The sequence below is a fragment of the Malurus melanocephalus genome, unplaced genomic scaffold (assembly GCF_030028575.1).
Source record: "Malurus melanocephalus ecotype Western Australia unplaced genomic scaffold, MMel_1.1 scaffold_94, whole genome shotgun sequence".
NCBI lineage: Eukaryota > Metazoa > Chordata > Aves > Passeriformes > Maluridae > Malurus > Malurus melanocephalus.
The window spans coordinates 2,150,151-2,165,557 of record NW_026623326.1 but is presented as its reverse complement, the minus strand read 5'-3'; the positions used below and the strand labels follow the sequence as shown (position 1 = coordinate 2,165,557).

The 15,407-nt window shown below is 41.2% G+C and overlaps 1 protein-coding gene across 9 annotated transcripts in view; it reads right to left on the bottom strand.

Moving 5' to 3' along the window:
- The window catches only part of KALRN (kalirin RhoGEF kinase), a 464,979-nt gene that overhangs the window by 25,554 nt on the left and 424,018 nt on the right, over positions 1-15,407 (bottom strand). For 7 of the 9 annotated variants that reach the window (XM_057368576.1, XM_057368577.1, XM_057368580.1 and 4 more), the window contains 9 exons: positions 14,585-14,654; positions 13,904-13,990; positions 13,059-13,151; positions 11,968-12,018; positions 11,572-11,649; positions 10,520-10,705; positions 7,418-7,589; positions 3,900-4,135; positions 2,776-3,023 (listed from right to left, as the gene is read on the bottom strand). In XM_057368576.1, the coding sequence (XP_057224559.1) occupies positions 2,776-3,023; positions 3,900-4,135; positions 7,418-7,589; positions 10,520-10,705; positions 11,572-11,649; positions 11,968-12,018; positions 13,059-13,151; positions 13,904-13,990; positions 14,585-14,654 (1,221 nt within the window). Of the gene's footprint in view, positions 1-310; positions 647-1,820; positions 2,662-2,775; positions 3,024-3,899; positions 4,136-7,417; positions 7,590-10,519; positions 10,706-11,571; positions 11,650-11,967; positions 12,019-13,058; positions 13,152-13,903; positions 13,991-14,584; positions 14,655-15,407 lie in introns of those variants that run through there. The other 2 variants (XM_057368583.1, XM_057368582.1) reach the window with 2 other exon arrangements.

Below are 15,407 nucleotides of genomic sequence, written 5' to 3'. Positions count from 1 at the left end.
ACATAAATACATAAGAATAGTCCTAATAGATTACTCAGTGCAGCAAATTTTAAAAACCCAAGAAATTCAAGTTGTTGCTCACTACATGTTGCTCAAACAGCTCAATAAATTGGAGCTGCATTATTAACTTTCCAGGAGATAAGTCATTTCCTAGAATGACAAGCTCTGCTGTGCCTCTCAAGACCAAGAATTTCCCATTTGACTTTGCCAATCCAGTTAGAGAGGACATCAGTCATTTCCAGTAAATTTTTCACCTCTTATTACTGCTCCTATGGCCTTATTCTTGGAAAAAAAAAAATAAAAGACCAATGTCACCCTTTGTAAGAGCAATGCTGTGTTGACAACAGAATTGCATACCAAAGCAGACATAAGAAATTAAGGAAAAACCMAAACAGTTCTTGATATGGATTTCATTTGCTTTAAATAGTGTACAGGTTGGGGGGGAATTTGGGGAGGGGTATGTTGTCCAAAGCATAAAGCTCTCAAAACAGCAGTGTGATGAGCTGGGATCCAGGTTCAAAGCATCTGCCCACCTTTAAGTCATGCAAATTTGATTTGCATGTTTAAGCCCAATGTTTGGCACATGTCACGTCTACAGTACCTTGATACATTTTACAAAGGAAGTTGTATGAAATCCAGGGATCACCTGTGATGCCAATAAAACGCAGTATGTTAGCAAGGTAGGACCCACAGGATGCCCCACACAGCCGACGCTCCCCCGTGAACACTGCGTCTGACTCCTACGCGCTCCCTGCTCRTACCTCAGCACATGATGGAGCTACACAATAGCTCAGTTAAAGAACAAGAAAATGCTGCTTCAAGACTGAACTGGGGCATGACAGCTGCTTTTGCAACCAGGATTAGAGTCTGCACTAACTCAGTCTGTTTGGGCAGTCGTGTTTGAGCACCAGAGCACCCTGCAGGGCTCAGACAGGCACTGAGCGCTCACTGGTATTTGGGAGTTTCTGGAGAAGGTCCAAATGAGAAGTGGGAGCAGAGCAGGGGAAGTTATCCAACACTTTAGAACTGTTATGTTTTCCTTTAGGGCACATAAGAGTTAAGAACATGGCTAATGGACTCCCTGACCTATTGGTGAATGATTCATGGTGCCAACACTACTGGATCAACCATATATTTTGTGTACAGTATTTGTCACAGAAAAAACAGTTTTATTACTTAAACTAATTAGTCACTGTGATCTGGCAGACTAGGTAGRGTTGCAGATATCAAGGCTCCAAGGTTGTTTTTTACTCATAGGACTCCTATTATTCAAATAGCTTTGTATTCAGGGTTGTTTTAGCTGTTTGAGTCTGAAAACGTCATTTAGGACTTTAAATGTCACTGCAGTCAGAAAGAGAAAAGTGCGATTCACGTGTCTTTAAAATTTGTTACACCTTCTCGGCCACAATGCCTCTGCCTACAGAATTTGATGCAGAATTTTACTGTACAGCTGCCATGAAATCAGTCCTGGCCAGGAGTCTGGTACTGTCATTGATTCAAAGGGTGTGTGGTTGCAATCTATGACTAGAGAAGAACCYGGGAATGGCCGTGGCGGATGTGCAAGAGATGTGCCAAGCAATTCCTTTGGCTTAACATGCARTTCCAGGTAGCATTCATTACTGACTGACAGGTAAAGCCATCATTTCTCTTAACTGAAACGGCAGCAGAAATCAGATTATTATTTTTAGTGAATCTGTCACAAAATCCTTCCTTGTGTTCAATTCTGCACCTTGAGGTATTTGTGTAAGGTAACACAGTTTGTAGCATACATCATGCATTACCATCTAGTCATTTTAGAAGTTAAAATAAATCAACAGGTATTACTGAAAAGAGGGTTGTACCTTCTGTATTTAATACCAAAAAACCACTTTCTTGCATTAGTCATTTCAGACTGACAAATTTCTAAAAATCAGAAAAGAAAAATATATATCCACACATTTGTTAAATAAGCAACAAAATATTATAAACAAAAYTRAAAACAAAATAAAACAAAATCAAACAAAAAAAGGGTCAAACTAATTCTTTTACCTCATTAAAACATGCTCATGGTGAAAATTTATTTTACATATTTAAAATAGTACATTTAAAATTAGTTACATTACAGGTACAATGATGAACATTGCGACTATCCATTATATTGCACAATCTGACTTCATCAATATGAGTTTGTTTCATTTTTTTTTAAATAGTGCAAAATACTTTATACAGGAATGTACTTGGATGGGGGTCTTGCAAACAAAAAAATATATTACAAAAGATACTGCAAACAGAAAAAAAACTCAAAACAAATTAAAAAAAAAAAAGATACAAGCTGTACAAGGAAATTGCCATAGACAACAAAATCTCTCCTCCTTGAGAAGCRAACCTCAGTCCAACACAGAGCCTGGATTTTTGTGTTTGTTGTTTTTTTTTTTTTAATCTAGATGCTGTTATAACCAATATATAGATTAGTAACTTAATACAACATAAATATAAGTCCAGTCCAAGCAGGTCCATGTTGGTGTAAAATGGTGTCACGTAAAGCGTATCTTTAACCGTCTATGGTTTAATTTCTCTCCAAAGTATAAACAAAATCCCACAAAATGAAAATAAGCAAAACCCGAGCTATCCACCATGGCTGCCCGAYGCTGCGGATTGACCACTCAGCTTGTTCCAATGGCACTGTAGATAAAAATCAGCAGGATTTCCCTACCATTTGGGTTTGTTTATTTTTATTTATTTATTTTCCTGAAAATATCCACATAGTGCTCCCAGTGAAGCCAATATGGCACTTACTTGATGCTTCCATCGCTATTATCTGTGGTGGATTTAGGGAGGGGASCCAAGATACTGCCAGGGATCCATCCTTCAGCGGCTGGAGAGTGGTCGTTTGCGGGCTGGTACACCAGGAACATGTTCTGCTGGTTGATAGCAAGGATCTGAACCACCTCTCCTTGATTCACACAGATCTCATCCTCCTTCAGTGCATAGTAATCTTTAATCACCACCATGGAAGAGGTCCCATTGCACCCTCCCAAATCAGTCTGAAAACGGACACAACACAAACCGGTGAGCGGGCAGTGCGGAGGAACCTGCCCTTTCYGGCAGCGGTCCCACTATTCATGTCCAGCCTAGCCAGACCAGGGAGAAAGACACAAAACACTTGAAGTTCACATTGGCAGAAAAAAGATTTTAAGGATCTGAAAGGTGGCAGTAACCTAATACAAACCAGTCTCCTATTTCATGTCAGATTTCAGAGCTGCTAATGCCTGGGCCCCRGGTGTTCTCATCTGCTGGGTGTTACAGATGAATGGCCTGTGCTGAGCCAAAGGGAGAGAAAGACCAATGAAGGCTCAGCGTWAGAAGCTGAGTGAATACTCACAGTCAAATACTGAAAGTGGCTTTGGTCAACCTCTGTTAGCAGCAGGGTCCAAACACAGCTGGTRGCCACTGACTCTTCGGTGGTTTGTATGCAGCTCCCATGTATACAAATTATAACCTTTAGCTGACACCCTGTGACCTGTTACGTGGGAAGAGGTCTAAACTCTTCCCCACSACAGGCTTTTTCATGAATGGGTGGTTATTAGAGATATTAGAGAACAGATATAAGAGAAGCCTGAATATTGCTTCTGCCAGCACTGCAAATGGATATCTAGTTCACCAGATCGGCAAGCACAGTGCCCTGACAAACACTGTGATSAGTGCTCCAGGGTCAGGCTCTGTCTGTTTCCCAGATGAAGTGCCATCCRTGTGGATGCCAGAGCTCTTGCATGAGCTGTTTAATCCCCAATCACGTTTTACCCCATGGCTTCAGTTTGTTGATTCCCGTTGACCTGATTAGCTGATAATTAAAGCTAACRTCACGGATCACGTATACGACACGTGCTGTGAGATCATGTTTTATTRGATGAGCTCAGTACCTTGCTTTGTTCATACTTGTCTCCGGGCTGTGAGTGCTCATACCCTGTGCTGCCRTTGGAGGTAGATATCTTCAGGGGTGGGAGAGAGGGGTTACGGCTTGTAGCCTTCAAAGGCTTCTCAGACCCTACTGGGATGGAAGAATGGGGCCGGCTGTTGGGCTGRGGGACCCTGCCGGCCTGGGGCCGCAGCACCGCCGAGCTCTCCTTGCGCTGGTACTCGATGGGCGACTGCAGCGCTGCAAGAGAGGACAGGAATCAGCCACACGCTCCCAGCAGCCTCACCAGGGCTGCAGAGGTGTTCAAACAGCTGGGATGGCTCAAACAGAATGGATCTGTACGCTGCAAACCAAACAAGAATGGGAGATGATGCCCATGGAAACACACAGCGTGTCCATGGCTAAATAGGACAGACACATTACACTGTGCATGAACTGAACACTCCAAGCTGTGAAGAACAGCTTCTCTAACCAACACAGTAACTGAGATAACATGTTTGCCATTTACAACATATATAATTGCATTCATTTTCTTTAAAATCGCACAAATGGATCACACCCTGTAGTCAAAATAAATGGAATTCTGAACAAGAGATGCACAGCACAGTGAATTTTGCTAACATCAGAAAACACAGGTCAAGACCTCTAAGTCTCATCTGCATACTCCCAAGAAAGTGTAACTACTAAATACTCTTCAGACATGATGCACTGCAACTGGGCTCTCAATGTGCTTTCTACATGAACTGCTGGAACTGGCCAGCAAGTGAGGAAGWATAGGTGGCACCAAGACATTATTCCCAGCAGTCCAAACCTCTCCAGAAAACACCCAACAGGCAACACTAAACAGCTTCATAAGCCATAAAAAAGAGTYTGCTTGTGAGAGTAGATTTTATAGTCATGGAGAGAGATCTTGCACTGGGAAAAGGAAAGATAAAAATTCCAGATTGTAAAGAAATAAATAATTTGTTATGTTTGGAGGAGAAGGGATCAGGGGTGGGACTCACAGTGAATGAGAAAAGAAAGATTTGCTGGGCTCAGACTACAAGCCCCAGATCTATGGGCTTGGTTTTTCGCATGTCATGCAGCTTTAAACAGATGATTTATAGTCAGTTAATACTGTGTACATGCACCAGACTAAACCTACTGGAATGCAGAGAGACTAGTCTWGCAAGAGGCAGACAGAGGACATAATGTCACAGCATCAGCCCCACCAGGGAACCACAACAGAAGGAATGTCTTTCCCAACAASATGAAAAGGAAAGAAAAACAGAAAAGCTCAGTGCCATACAGCACACTCTCTAGCACTCCCTTTCCTAAGAAAGGCAGGACAACTCAAGAAATCACTTCATCCTCAAAGAATTCAACTCAAAAAATCACTTAATCACCAAAGAACAAATGACTAAAAAAAAATCAAGGAAGATGCCAGATCAACRTTTTCTTCAGAAGGACACAAACAYAGATCTGTAGCAATCTGGAAGATTACTTGGCTCCAAAACCTGCGTGGTGACCCTTATCACAAAAGCAGACTGTATTTATGCCACAGTGACTGCCAGTTTCACTTGCTTACCTCAGCTGCAGCTGGAAATGGTTTGGTCCTGCKGCAGATCAGCCACAGAGGGCAAGGAAGGCTGGGGAGAACTTTGACAATGATTCTGACAGTGACATTTTTCTATTGTACACAGTAGATTACTGCAAGGTCTTTAGCAGCAAGATCTGAATGGATATTTATCARTCCATCTTGAAACAATCTACTGTGCTCAGTGATTTTGAAGGGTAATTAGTTGAGTGTCCACTACTAATTCCACCATGAACTACCCACAGTCATGCCAGGTTCCAGCCTCCTGTTAAACATCCGTCAGTATTCTTAGAAGCTTCTGGCAAAAGTCAGTGTTCACCTACTTGYATGTTCTCTCTTTCTCTCTCAATTCCCCCCCCCCACAAAATACGATTAAAAAAAGGTACAGATGAATGGCATTTTCCTTGTGAAACATATCCAGCAGTGACATATTTTCTTTACAAATTGCTTCCTGAGGAACAGTCACAACAGCCCATCATTTGATGCACAGACTGTTTCTCARGCTTAGCAGCTTTTACTTTTCCAAGGAAAAATATTAAAATCTTGACTATTACAATTTTACATTAATGAACTTYGGATGCAAATCCCATGCTCTGTACATAGCCCCTACTCTTTAAGACTTCCCTGGTCAAGAGAGAAAAATCAGAGACAGCTTGGGCAAGAACTCAAAGGGAATGTTTTCTTATTAAGTTTATGCAGCATTGACTCAATGTGGATTTAATATGATTTTAAGGACAGAAAAAATCTGCTTTAATGAAATGCAAAGCTAAAGAACATATTTAAAGATTAGTCAGCCTCAATAAGATTACATTCTAAAAGCCACTTAAAATGTTCTGGACTGGACAGGCTCTACTGGATACGATATAATTTTCTTGGATCTTATTTATAGTTTTAAGGTAAATCCTTAAGCTTGTGTTTTAATATAAATTTATTTTTACTTTTGCTTTAGGGATAGTGATGATTATGTTCCCAACCCATCGAATTGCTTGCTGGCCTCACAGAAGATAGGCTGAATAGGGGCTATGAAGATGCCTCAGYAGAAAAAGAGGCTCATAGGGCAGTAAGTCCTTGGAAGATAAGAGGGAATACATAAAAAATAAAAAGAACAAGCAAGAAAGATACAGAAGAGACAGAAAAACCCTGCATTAGTGTCTGTGGAGTTCTCACAAGGCTTTTTAAAAAAAAATCTGTAGCTTAGTGAAACGTATTTTTTTTCTAATAATTCCTCATTCAAAGCCAACTGTACTGACATAAACCCATCAAGTTTTGGTACCAACYGGTCAAACTGGAGAACTGAGACTGTTCATCTCACCAGCATATTAAAGGAATAATTTCACAATGGTTGTGTGAGGCCGTTTCTATTCCAAGTCACAAAAACCCAATTGCTCTGCAAACCCCACTGTGAAAGCACCAGCAACAAAAGAAACATTCGCTGAGGGACCTGAGACAGGAACRTGAACAGGAACCCAGCAGCTGTCCCAGGAGGGAGCCAGGAGCTGCCCAACCAGCCCACGAGGTGCTGCTGATGAAGCCAGGCTGTGCTCCTAATGCAGGATGGGGCTCCAGCAGCCTCTCAGCGTGGGCTCCAGGGCCACACTGCAGCTCCAGTCAGGCTGGCCTGTCCYTTCTCCCACTCTCATCTTCCTGCCACGCAGTGCTGGGCAGACAGAGACCTCTGTACAGTGGCACTGWGGTRRTCTCTGTTCAAAGACCAGYAGTAAATTATRATTCCTTCCTATTTATGGAATTATRACTCCTTCCTATTTCCTCTCWGGACACCAACTGACCCACTGCTCAATGACAGGCAGACTGCACTGGAGTTTTCTCCCTGGGATTTTTGCTATGAAAAAAAGTCACTCAGTAATTTTCTCATAGAGAAAACAAAGACATTCTAAATCCCATTTGGTGTCACAGTTTGGGAAACAGAACAAAGACCATGTACRTACCATTTAGGAAATCTCTTTGTGTGTCCAGGACTTGGTTGATGTCCTGTACCCAAGCTTGTTGAATTTCTGGGTTAGCTGCCTGCAAAATGACTCTCTCTGATGTTTCCCGGCTCATTAGAGCAAACTTGCAGGGATCATTGTCCACATTTTCTTCAATGATAAGGTAGTTCATCTGAAACAAGCCAAGGTAAGCATGTTACAGSGAGCATGAGTTAACATTACACAAGAATCAAAACTGTTGTGAAATGTTCCTGAAAATAATTGAGTCCAATAACAAACTGTTAGATCATAATCACAAGAATTTGTCCCATCTAGATTTACSCAGATAAATCTAAATCTTAAATGTGATGCTTAATAAAGCTCTGACAGATGTACCAGACATCCACCYGCCTTGTCTTGAATTACAACTTCTATTTTAAGGTAACACAGACCTGACTGGTGTGCTTAAAATTTACTGTAACCCATAAATAGAGCAAAAATATTCATATTAATTTGTTAATATAGTCTCTCATTCCTCCAAAAATAAGTGTATATAATAAGTGTTTATATTTCTTATCCTCTGATAAGAAAATCTCAGCCATTAGCACATYTTAAAAATGAAATGGACTGTGCACAGGGATATAATGAAAAAAAAAATTCTCCCATGATGCTCCAACAGATCTTATTTCTAGCAGATTAGACTCATCCGTTTGCAATCACTTCACTTGACTGTAGCCACAGATAYTCTTTCTGGAAATCACACGGATGGCAATTTTGACTGCTGTCCCACCCTTGTGAGGCTTCTGTTTTAAGTGTACTCATAAATTCAGCTTTTCCTGAGATAATCAGGATAGTAAACAAGAATAGGTTGACACAGCTTCTCAAAAAAAAAAAATCCCAAAAAAAACAAGAGAGGAAGAGTCTTCATGCCACAAGCAGACACCTCTGAACACCAAGGCAGTAATGTCCGCAGAAGAAGTTAATCTCCAGTTGTTCAGAGTGTCTGTCAAGGTTTGGAGACACCCACTCTACACCACAGAACTGTCCAGTAACAAAACTGCAAGATGGAATTACCCTGTTCCTTTGCTTCTGGGGGTCCCTGGGAAGTTACAGTGACCTGCRGGAACTCCCCTAACACGGGGACAAGGAAAGGGACAGACAGTGAGCCCAGACAGTGCTCTTCCTCTTGATCTGAGGTCTTTTTCCTCTGACAGCCAAAGTAATCCTGATATGACTCCAGGTAAAGACATGCAGATTAGAGCCCCCTAACCTCCTATTTGTGTCTCAGGGAGATGAGAAAGGGTTCGTTAATGCAGGACATTGTGCTGGAGCTTCTGTCCCAGTTTGGGTGTGACAGACCTTGGARAACAATATTTGGAAATCTCATCTCCCCGACAGACCAGAACAGCTGCCTTTGAAGTCATGTGCACTTCTGACTCTGTGGCTGGGACAGAGGAAAGAAATGGAATCTGTGGCTCTGGCTCAGGTGGAGGCTCAGGAGGAGCTGAGGATGTGCAGAGCTCGGGGATGCAGGAACGCTCCTGGCTCCATGGAGAGCCACAGATCTGCTCTGTGGGAAACACAGAATCACAAAAGCTGCCCCAAGCTGAAGTGGGGGCTGGGAGGGAGGCTGTGAGAGCACACAAAGCCCATGCTGAGGTGGGGGAGACACACATGAGGCCAGGAGGGATCCCACAGGCACTCAACAGGAGAATGAGCTGTTTGCCAARTGGAAGAAAAGGGGCTGGAAAATCATCACACGAAAATTTTAAACTCAGGCAATGGGAACAGCATTCCTTTCGCAGGCTGTTTAACTAGAAAAGCAACTCATACCCTTGAGGCAAGCTAATTTTATTGACATTAGGAGAGATTTATTTTTCTCTCTTTATCTACAATATACAATTCAGGAATTGTTTCCTGCAGATAAAAGCCTCATTGTTATATATACAATAAACTGAAGTAAAAATGATTCACACTATTTCCATCTCCAATTTTAATAATGATTTAAATCAGCAGAAAGATAAAATCAAAGCTGATCATTTAAATCAAGATGATTGTTTATTTGYACACTTTAGGCTTTCCCTTTTCAGGCTATTATTCGGTTGGAAAGTATAAAATATATTGAACTTGCAAATGGATGTAGGCTTTTCAGTAAATGCTGCTGTTTCCATCAGCCAAGAAGATGATCTCATTTCAGTAAATATGCCGTTTACCATAAATTTGTTTAGTTATATACATTAATATGCATTATTTAGGCTGATAGTGCTCTCTTCTGTTTCATGTTAATGTACCATTTAAAGCTTACAGCAAAAACAATGCATTCTCCCATGTCTCTTAACCTGTATCTTTGAAAAAGAAATCAATCCCAGACTGGTTTCTCAGCTTTGAACGACCCAGAAATTCAAATGATTAGTGATTTTGCTCTTTCTGCAGGCACAGCAAAGGCTGTTCTACCAGATGTGCAGCACTCATTCGCCTTCATTTTCCATTTTACAGGTTAACTGTGCATTTGTTAAACAAAGAAAGAAGTATTTCCCCTGGTTATTTTCAGTTTTTACTTCTAGCCCCAGCCCCATAATCTGGACAAATTATTTTAAACCAAAATTAATTTCTTAAAACTCTCTTTATAATTTAGCTGGCTTTATAATTACTCACATCTGTATTTTTAGAACTATGTGYGGTTTTGTCTTTGAAACATTCTTGCAACATCCATATTTGTACCAAGARCTCCAAATTAGAGAGAGGATTTCCAGTAATATCATATAAAGGCTTAATATTGATTTAAAGTTTGGTCTAAAATGAGTGTTTTGGATGCTGTACCTTCACCTGCCTTTTATGATTATGCATAAAAGCAACTGCTATAAGCTTCCTTTGACTTCTGCAGGTTTTGTAGCAATATTTGCTAATTCAGAGTTATGAATGATACAGGACCTGCCCTGGCTGTGTTCTTTGTAAAAATTACTGAGTACATTTAGACAGCCACTGGTTTATTTAGAGATGGTGTAAAACAACTTCTGATCCACTGAAAATGCARATGTTTTCTGCACATTGCTGTCCCCCTATGACAGGATGACCCTTACATGATCATTAAACAGAACAAGCTTCTCCCTCTGCTTTCCTTACCTTTATGCTTTTCTTGAACATGTAGCCAGGGGTTAGAGATCCTTTCCTAAGGAGYTCACTGAAGATCACTATTTGCTCAAAGAGAAACACCCTGCGCTCCTTGGGTCGAGACTGAACCCCCGAATCCTGCTCCGTCACGTAGAAGGTGTCCTGCTGCAGCAGCTTGCCTTGAGCTGTCAGTTTGCCCTGAGGAGCAGACAAGGCACAAACATTACACTCGACCCACCGTGATGCCACAAGGTGATATGCTCTATTTTCTGCAGTCCAAATTTTCTGGGCAGCCCTGCATTCATTTGAGACACATCCCCTCTAAATTAYCAAAGCAGCAATCCTGCAGGTCGTGCCCTCAGCTGAAGACAAATAACACAGGTTTTCCTTGCTCTCATTGCCACTGATTGTGCACAAAAAAACAAAAGCAAGAGATCTCAAGCAGACTGTTTTGTATACTTCATTTCAAACCCTGTTCTCGTTATGCAATTTATTACTGTACAGCTCCAGCCACGAGCTCTCCACCATGCCCTAAACCAGCAGTCACTGACACAACACCTCTGAAGGGGCAGAAATCAGGACCTGCCTGTTTGCAGTGCATAACAGTAAGACAAACCTTAATTCATTCTGTAGATAACACCTCTCACCAAAGCCTACACTGGCTTAGGTACAAGCCCCAAGTTGTAACCTGTGGGGTTGTAACTCACAAGTCCCCTCCTGGATGCTGCTGAACTCGCTGGGAGCTGTTAATGTGTTAATGCCAGGTGACCTTACTAAAAGACAGAGCAGGCTGGTTTATCACTTATTTTGCTCTGGTAATAGATACAAGAAGTCTCATTAAAGCTTGCAGAAGCTTTTACAGACCTCACAGTCTGAAGAAACGATAGATTGTCACAAGTTTAGAGTGAGAGGTGCGAGACCACCCTCTCTCTGAACCCTCACCAAAGCATGCAGCTCAGCCCTGCAGAAGAACAAGCCCGAGGTAAGCAGTTTGGGTAGATCGTAGAGACAATCACAGAAAAACAATTTCCCTTGCCTAGTTATCATTACAAGCTAACACGTACCTCAAAGCCTTGGAGGCGACCCAGGTTCATCATGTCATTGCAACGTTTYGGTACAAGGCACATTAATTCAACTGCTTTCTGTTGAGGAAAAGGGATGTTGCATTATTACAAGAGAAYCAGAGGGTTCCTTGAAGCACAGTGTCAGATAATGAAGTTCAATAGCACAATTGCTGCAGTGATTCATGGCGAGGCCCTCATGAATAGATGTCTAAAAGAGGATGGTGCAGGACTAAAATGCAGGACTGCGCCATCATCTTTTAATTCTGATTTAAGCGAAGAGAAATACCATATTTAGARTAGCAGCAGGACCTTCAACTATTGTCAAAGGCATACTGGGGTTTTCATTCCTCCATACAAAGTCCCATTAGCACTATTGTCCAGGGCATGAAAATGTACCTCTATCTCGGAGCACTCCAGACCAGCTTTTTCACTGTATCTCAGGAAGTCCTGGAGAAAGCAGAAAGGTTTGCATTAAGGCACTTCAGAAAAGAGAGAACAAAAGGCACCAGTTTGAAAAGGAAAAAKGATATTCAGCATGTGATTTTCTGAGAAGAAACTTGCTAGTATTAATAAACTCATCTTCAGAGATTGCTGAATGTCATAACCACTTTAGAGATATGGAAAAGGGGTGGGGATGGTCGTTGAAAACATCACAAAAAAGACAAAGCTGGGCTTAGCCCTTGGGAATGCTTACTTGGTCCATGTCTTAAGCCACAAGACCACACACACACATGAGGATTTTTGTTTTCCTTTTAGCCCTGGTGCTGCTGGAGATCAGACATGCCTGATTTTAGATATTGGCTTCAGACCGCTCAGGATGAATTTTCAAAAATGCTGAATAATTGTCATAATGCATAAGTCAGCATAAACCAGAGTGGTCAGGCAACTTGGCAAAAAAAGTTGTGGTGGGCTCCCCAAATTTTAAGACAAATAAGTACTCTGKAAGTAAGTTTCTTCAGCTAATTTGAAGACATATTAAGAAATGGAGGCTACAGCATTTGCTAGAAGGATGCCATTCAGCACCAAAGACACACTTTAGCAATACACTTGTGTATCTTCATTTCTATTAAAAAAAATTGAAAGTTTGCTCTGAAACTACAGAAGAAGAAAATTCCTATTTGATGTGGATCCTTCTATAAAAAAATTCCAAAAGAAAATTTTAAGAAACAGAATCTGTTTACTGTTCTGAATAACAAACCACTYGCACAGATGTGGCCTTCTGCTCTCTCGGCCTACAGTAACAGAGACCCGTGAAAAATGCCCCTCTTTCCTCTTAATTTGATGAATTTATTCCTCAGTTTTGCACTATATCCAGTCTAGGCACTACCCAGCTCTAACAGCTTTTACCTCTTGTGTTGTTTGTAGACTACTGTTTTAAAAGTCTTGTTTTATTTGGGACAGAAATTAGTCTAARTCTGATTTAAAATAACAACATCTAATGCAACATGCAGATTACAGCTTAATCCAAATTGTATTTTGTCACTCACCTTGAGAAGAAGCTGATATTTAGTTATTCTTTGAATGGGTTTGATCAGAAAGTCACTGATGGTCAACCGTTGGCTTATTTCCTGCTGAACCTCCTAAAAAATGAGGATTAAAAACAATTGTAAACAATCACAGAGTAAGACAGAGGACATGATAAAATGTCTCAGCAGAGACTTATTTCCACAGAAARTTGGTCTTCCTTAATCTTTTGTTTGCAAGAGAGAATTTTTGAGGATTTAAAAATCTGGCATCTCCTATTTAGGCAAGGCCTGGGTCAGAGCCATGGCTGAGCTGGAAGGCGTTGGAAAGGGAGGATCCCTCCCTCTCCGAGCTGACCGAGCAGCCCTGCAAGGTCTGAGGGTCACTCTCTCCACTGCAGCGGGGATTAGCTCACAAATAAACCCTGCAGAACATGCCTCCCACCCTGGGGTGAAAGGAAACATCTTTCCCTTCTTTCACATCACTATCAAAATGTGCCCAGTACTGAACAGTTCTTGAAACACACAAAGTTAACTGGGGATTTTGGAGAGGCAACACCCAGCTCCAAAAGCTTTTACCTCCCCTGTTGTTTGTAGACTTACTTCATTGCATCAGAAGTAAGTGCATTTGTGGTACTCTGAGGGCCACACACAGTTAGTAAAAATTTAAATATTTATTAGAAATGAACTATATGAGAAACTGAAAGCAATTAAATAATGTTTTCTCCCTAGGCAGAGACCTCAGCAGCACGTGCAGCATGAAAATCTTCAAGAGTTTGTTTTAGGCAAACCCCACAGGTTCCAGGAGAGTCTCCTTGACCTGGGCTCAGAGCTGTAAGCAGCAGTAATGTATAAKGAGCCAGGCTTACCTCAAAGTAGGTTTCATACTCAGCCACGATGTACTCAGAGCGGGGCTTGTTTTGGCAATACACCACGTACATGTGCAATCGCCGCTCCTGTGAAGGCAAGAGGCACAGCAGCCACGTGAGAGATTGGCCACCCTCCTGTTATTAAAAGGTGGCAGAAAGTTGCTATCATGTTCTGCTTGGTCTTCCTTATTTTTGGTTTAATCAAAGATTTAGTTCGCTGAAGCAGGAAAGAAAAGTGGTAACAGGTTCTGTTCTCCACTTGTGCATTTCTGCAAGGAGAGCTTTCTGAGTTGTGGCCAGTGAGAGATGTTATACCCACACTGACAGGTTTGAAATTTCCTCWAGAGTTATACTCTGGCTAATATCTCATGAACATGTAAATTGTAGCAGTTGGCAAGTACCTGCCATAATTGTATTTTGGCAGATGTCCTTGGCCACTTCAGTTTTGTCCCCCAAATAAGCTGTCTGCAAGAAGACAGTGATTAATGCCTTAGTGCAATCRAGCTGCACACTGAAAATGCATAACTATAGGGATACTTTATGTTTAAATTCAGTTTAGATAAGTATTGAGTCGACACAAACAGGTGTTTTTGAAAAGGAGCTATCGCACCCTAAATGACAAAATACAGTACACAGTACTATAGTACAACAGAGAAAGTGCAAAAAAATAAAACTACTTACATGCTTAATAAAAAGCTGTGCTAAACGGTCAGGTTCTTGAAGACATTTTTCCAGTTCAGCCAGGAAAAAGCTGAAAGAAAGGACATCAATACTTCAGAATGCTTCCTTGGGTCAACCCAGCAGCAAACCAATCATCCTTCAGATATATCAGTGGCATTTTAGCTACAGAACTCAAAAATAAATGAAAAGGTAAGCTTGGCTTCAGCCCTTAGTGGTGGGATTTCTATAGCATTAGAAGAGGGCTGTGAAATGGGGAGGTCTTGCCTTGCAAGCTGTCTGCTCTTCTTCACTGTGACAGTGGTTTCAATTTTCAGAAAGTGCTGATCACTATCTAATTGCAAGAGCTGCTATCCTTCACTGAGAACTCCCAAAGTAAAACTCTACCAYTTACTAAAATACTTGTGAAAACTCAGCTTATGAAAGCTCCCTCTTTACCAGGAGTTCTCAGTTGCATGAGCAGATTTGAAGTACTGGTCAATGTGAAAAAGACGTGTTTGTTTCCATCCACCGGAATAAACAAATCAACATGTTTTGCTGGTGGAGTTGTGGTACATTCTGTTTGTCACTGTTTCTAATTTCATAATAAATCATAATATGTAATTCACAATAGTCACAGGAATTCATAAACACCATCTCTATCTTGACATGCAGTTTTGGGGAGGTCATTCATTCTGGCTCAAATGCCCTTATCAGGAATATACCGGGATGCCTAAAACTTAAGGTAAAAACTTCAGAAATACCGGTAGATTTTTCAGTCTGGTAGGCAAATCCCAATGATCTCCCTGTCCATAATGTTCTTCTTTTTGACTTCTGTATTTCAGTC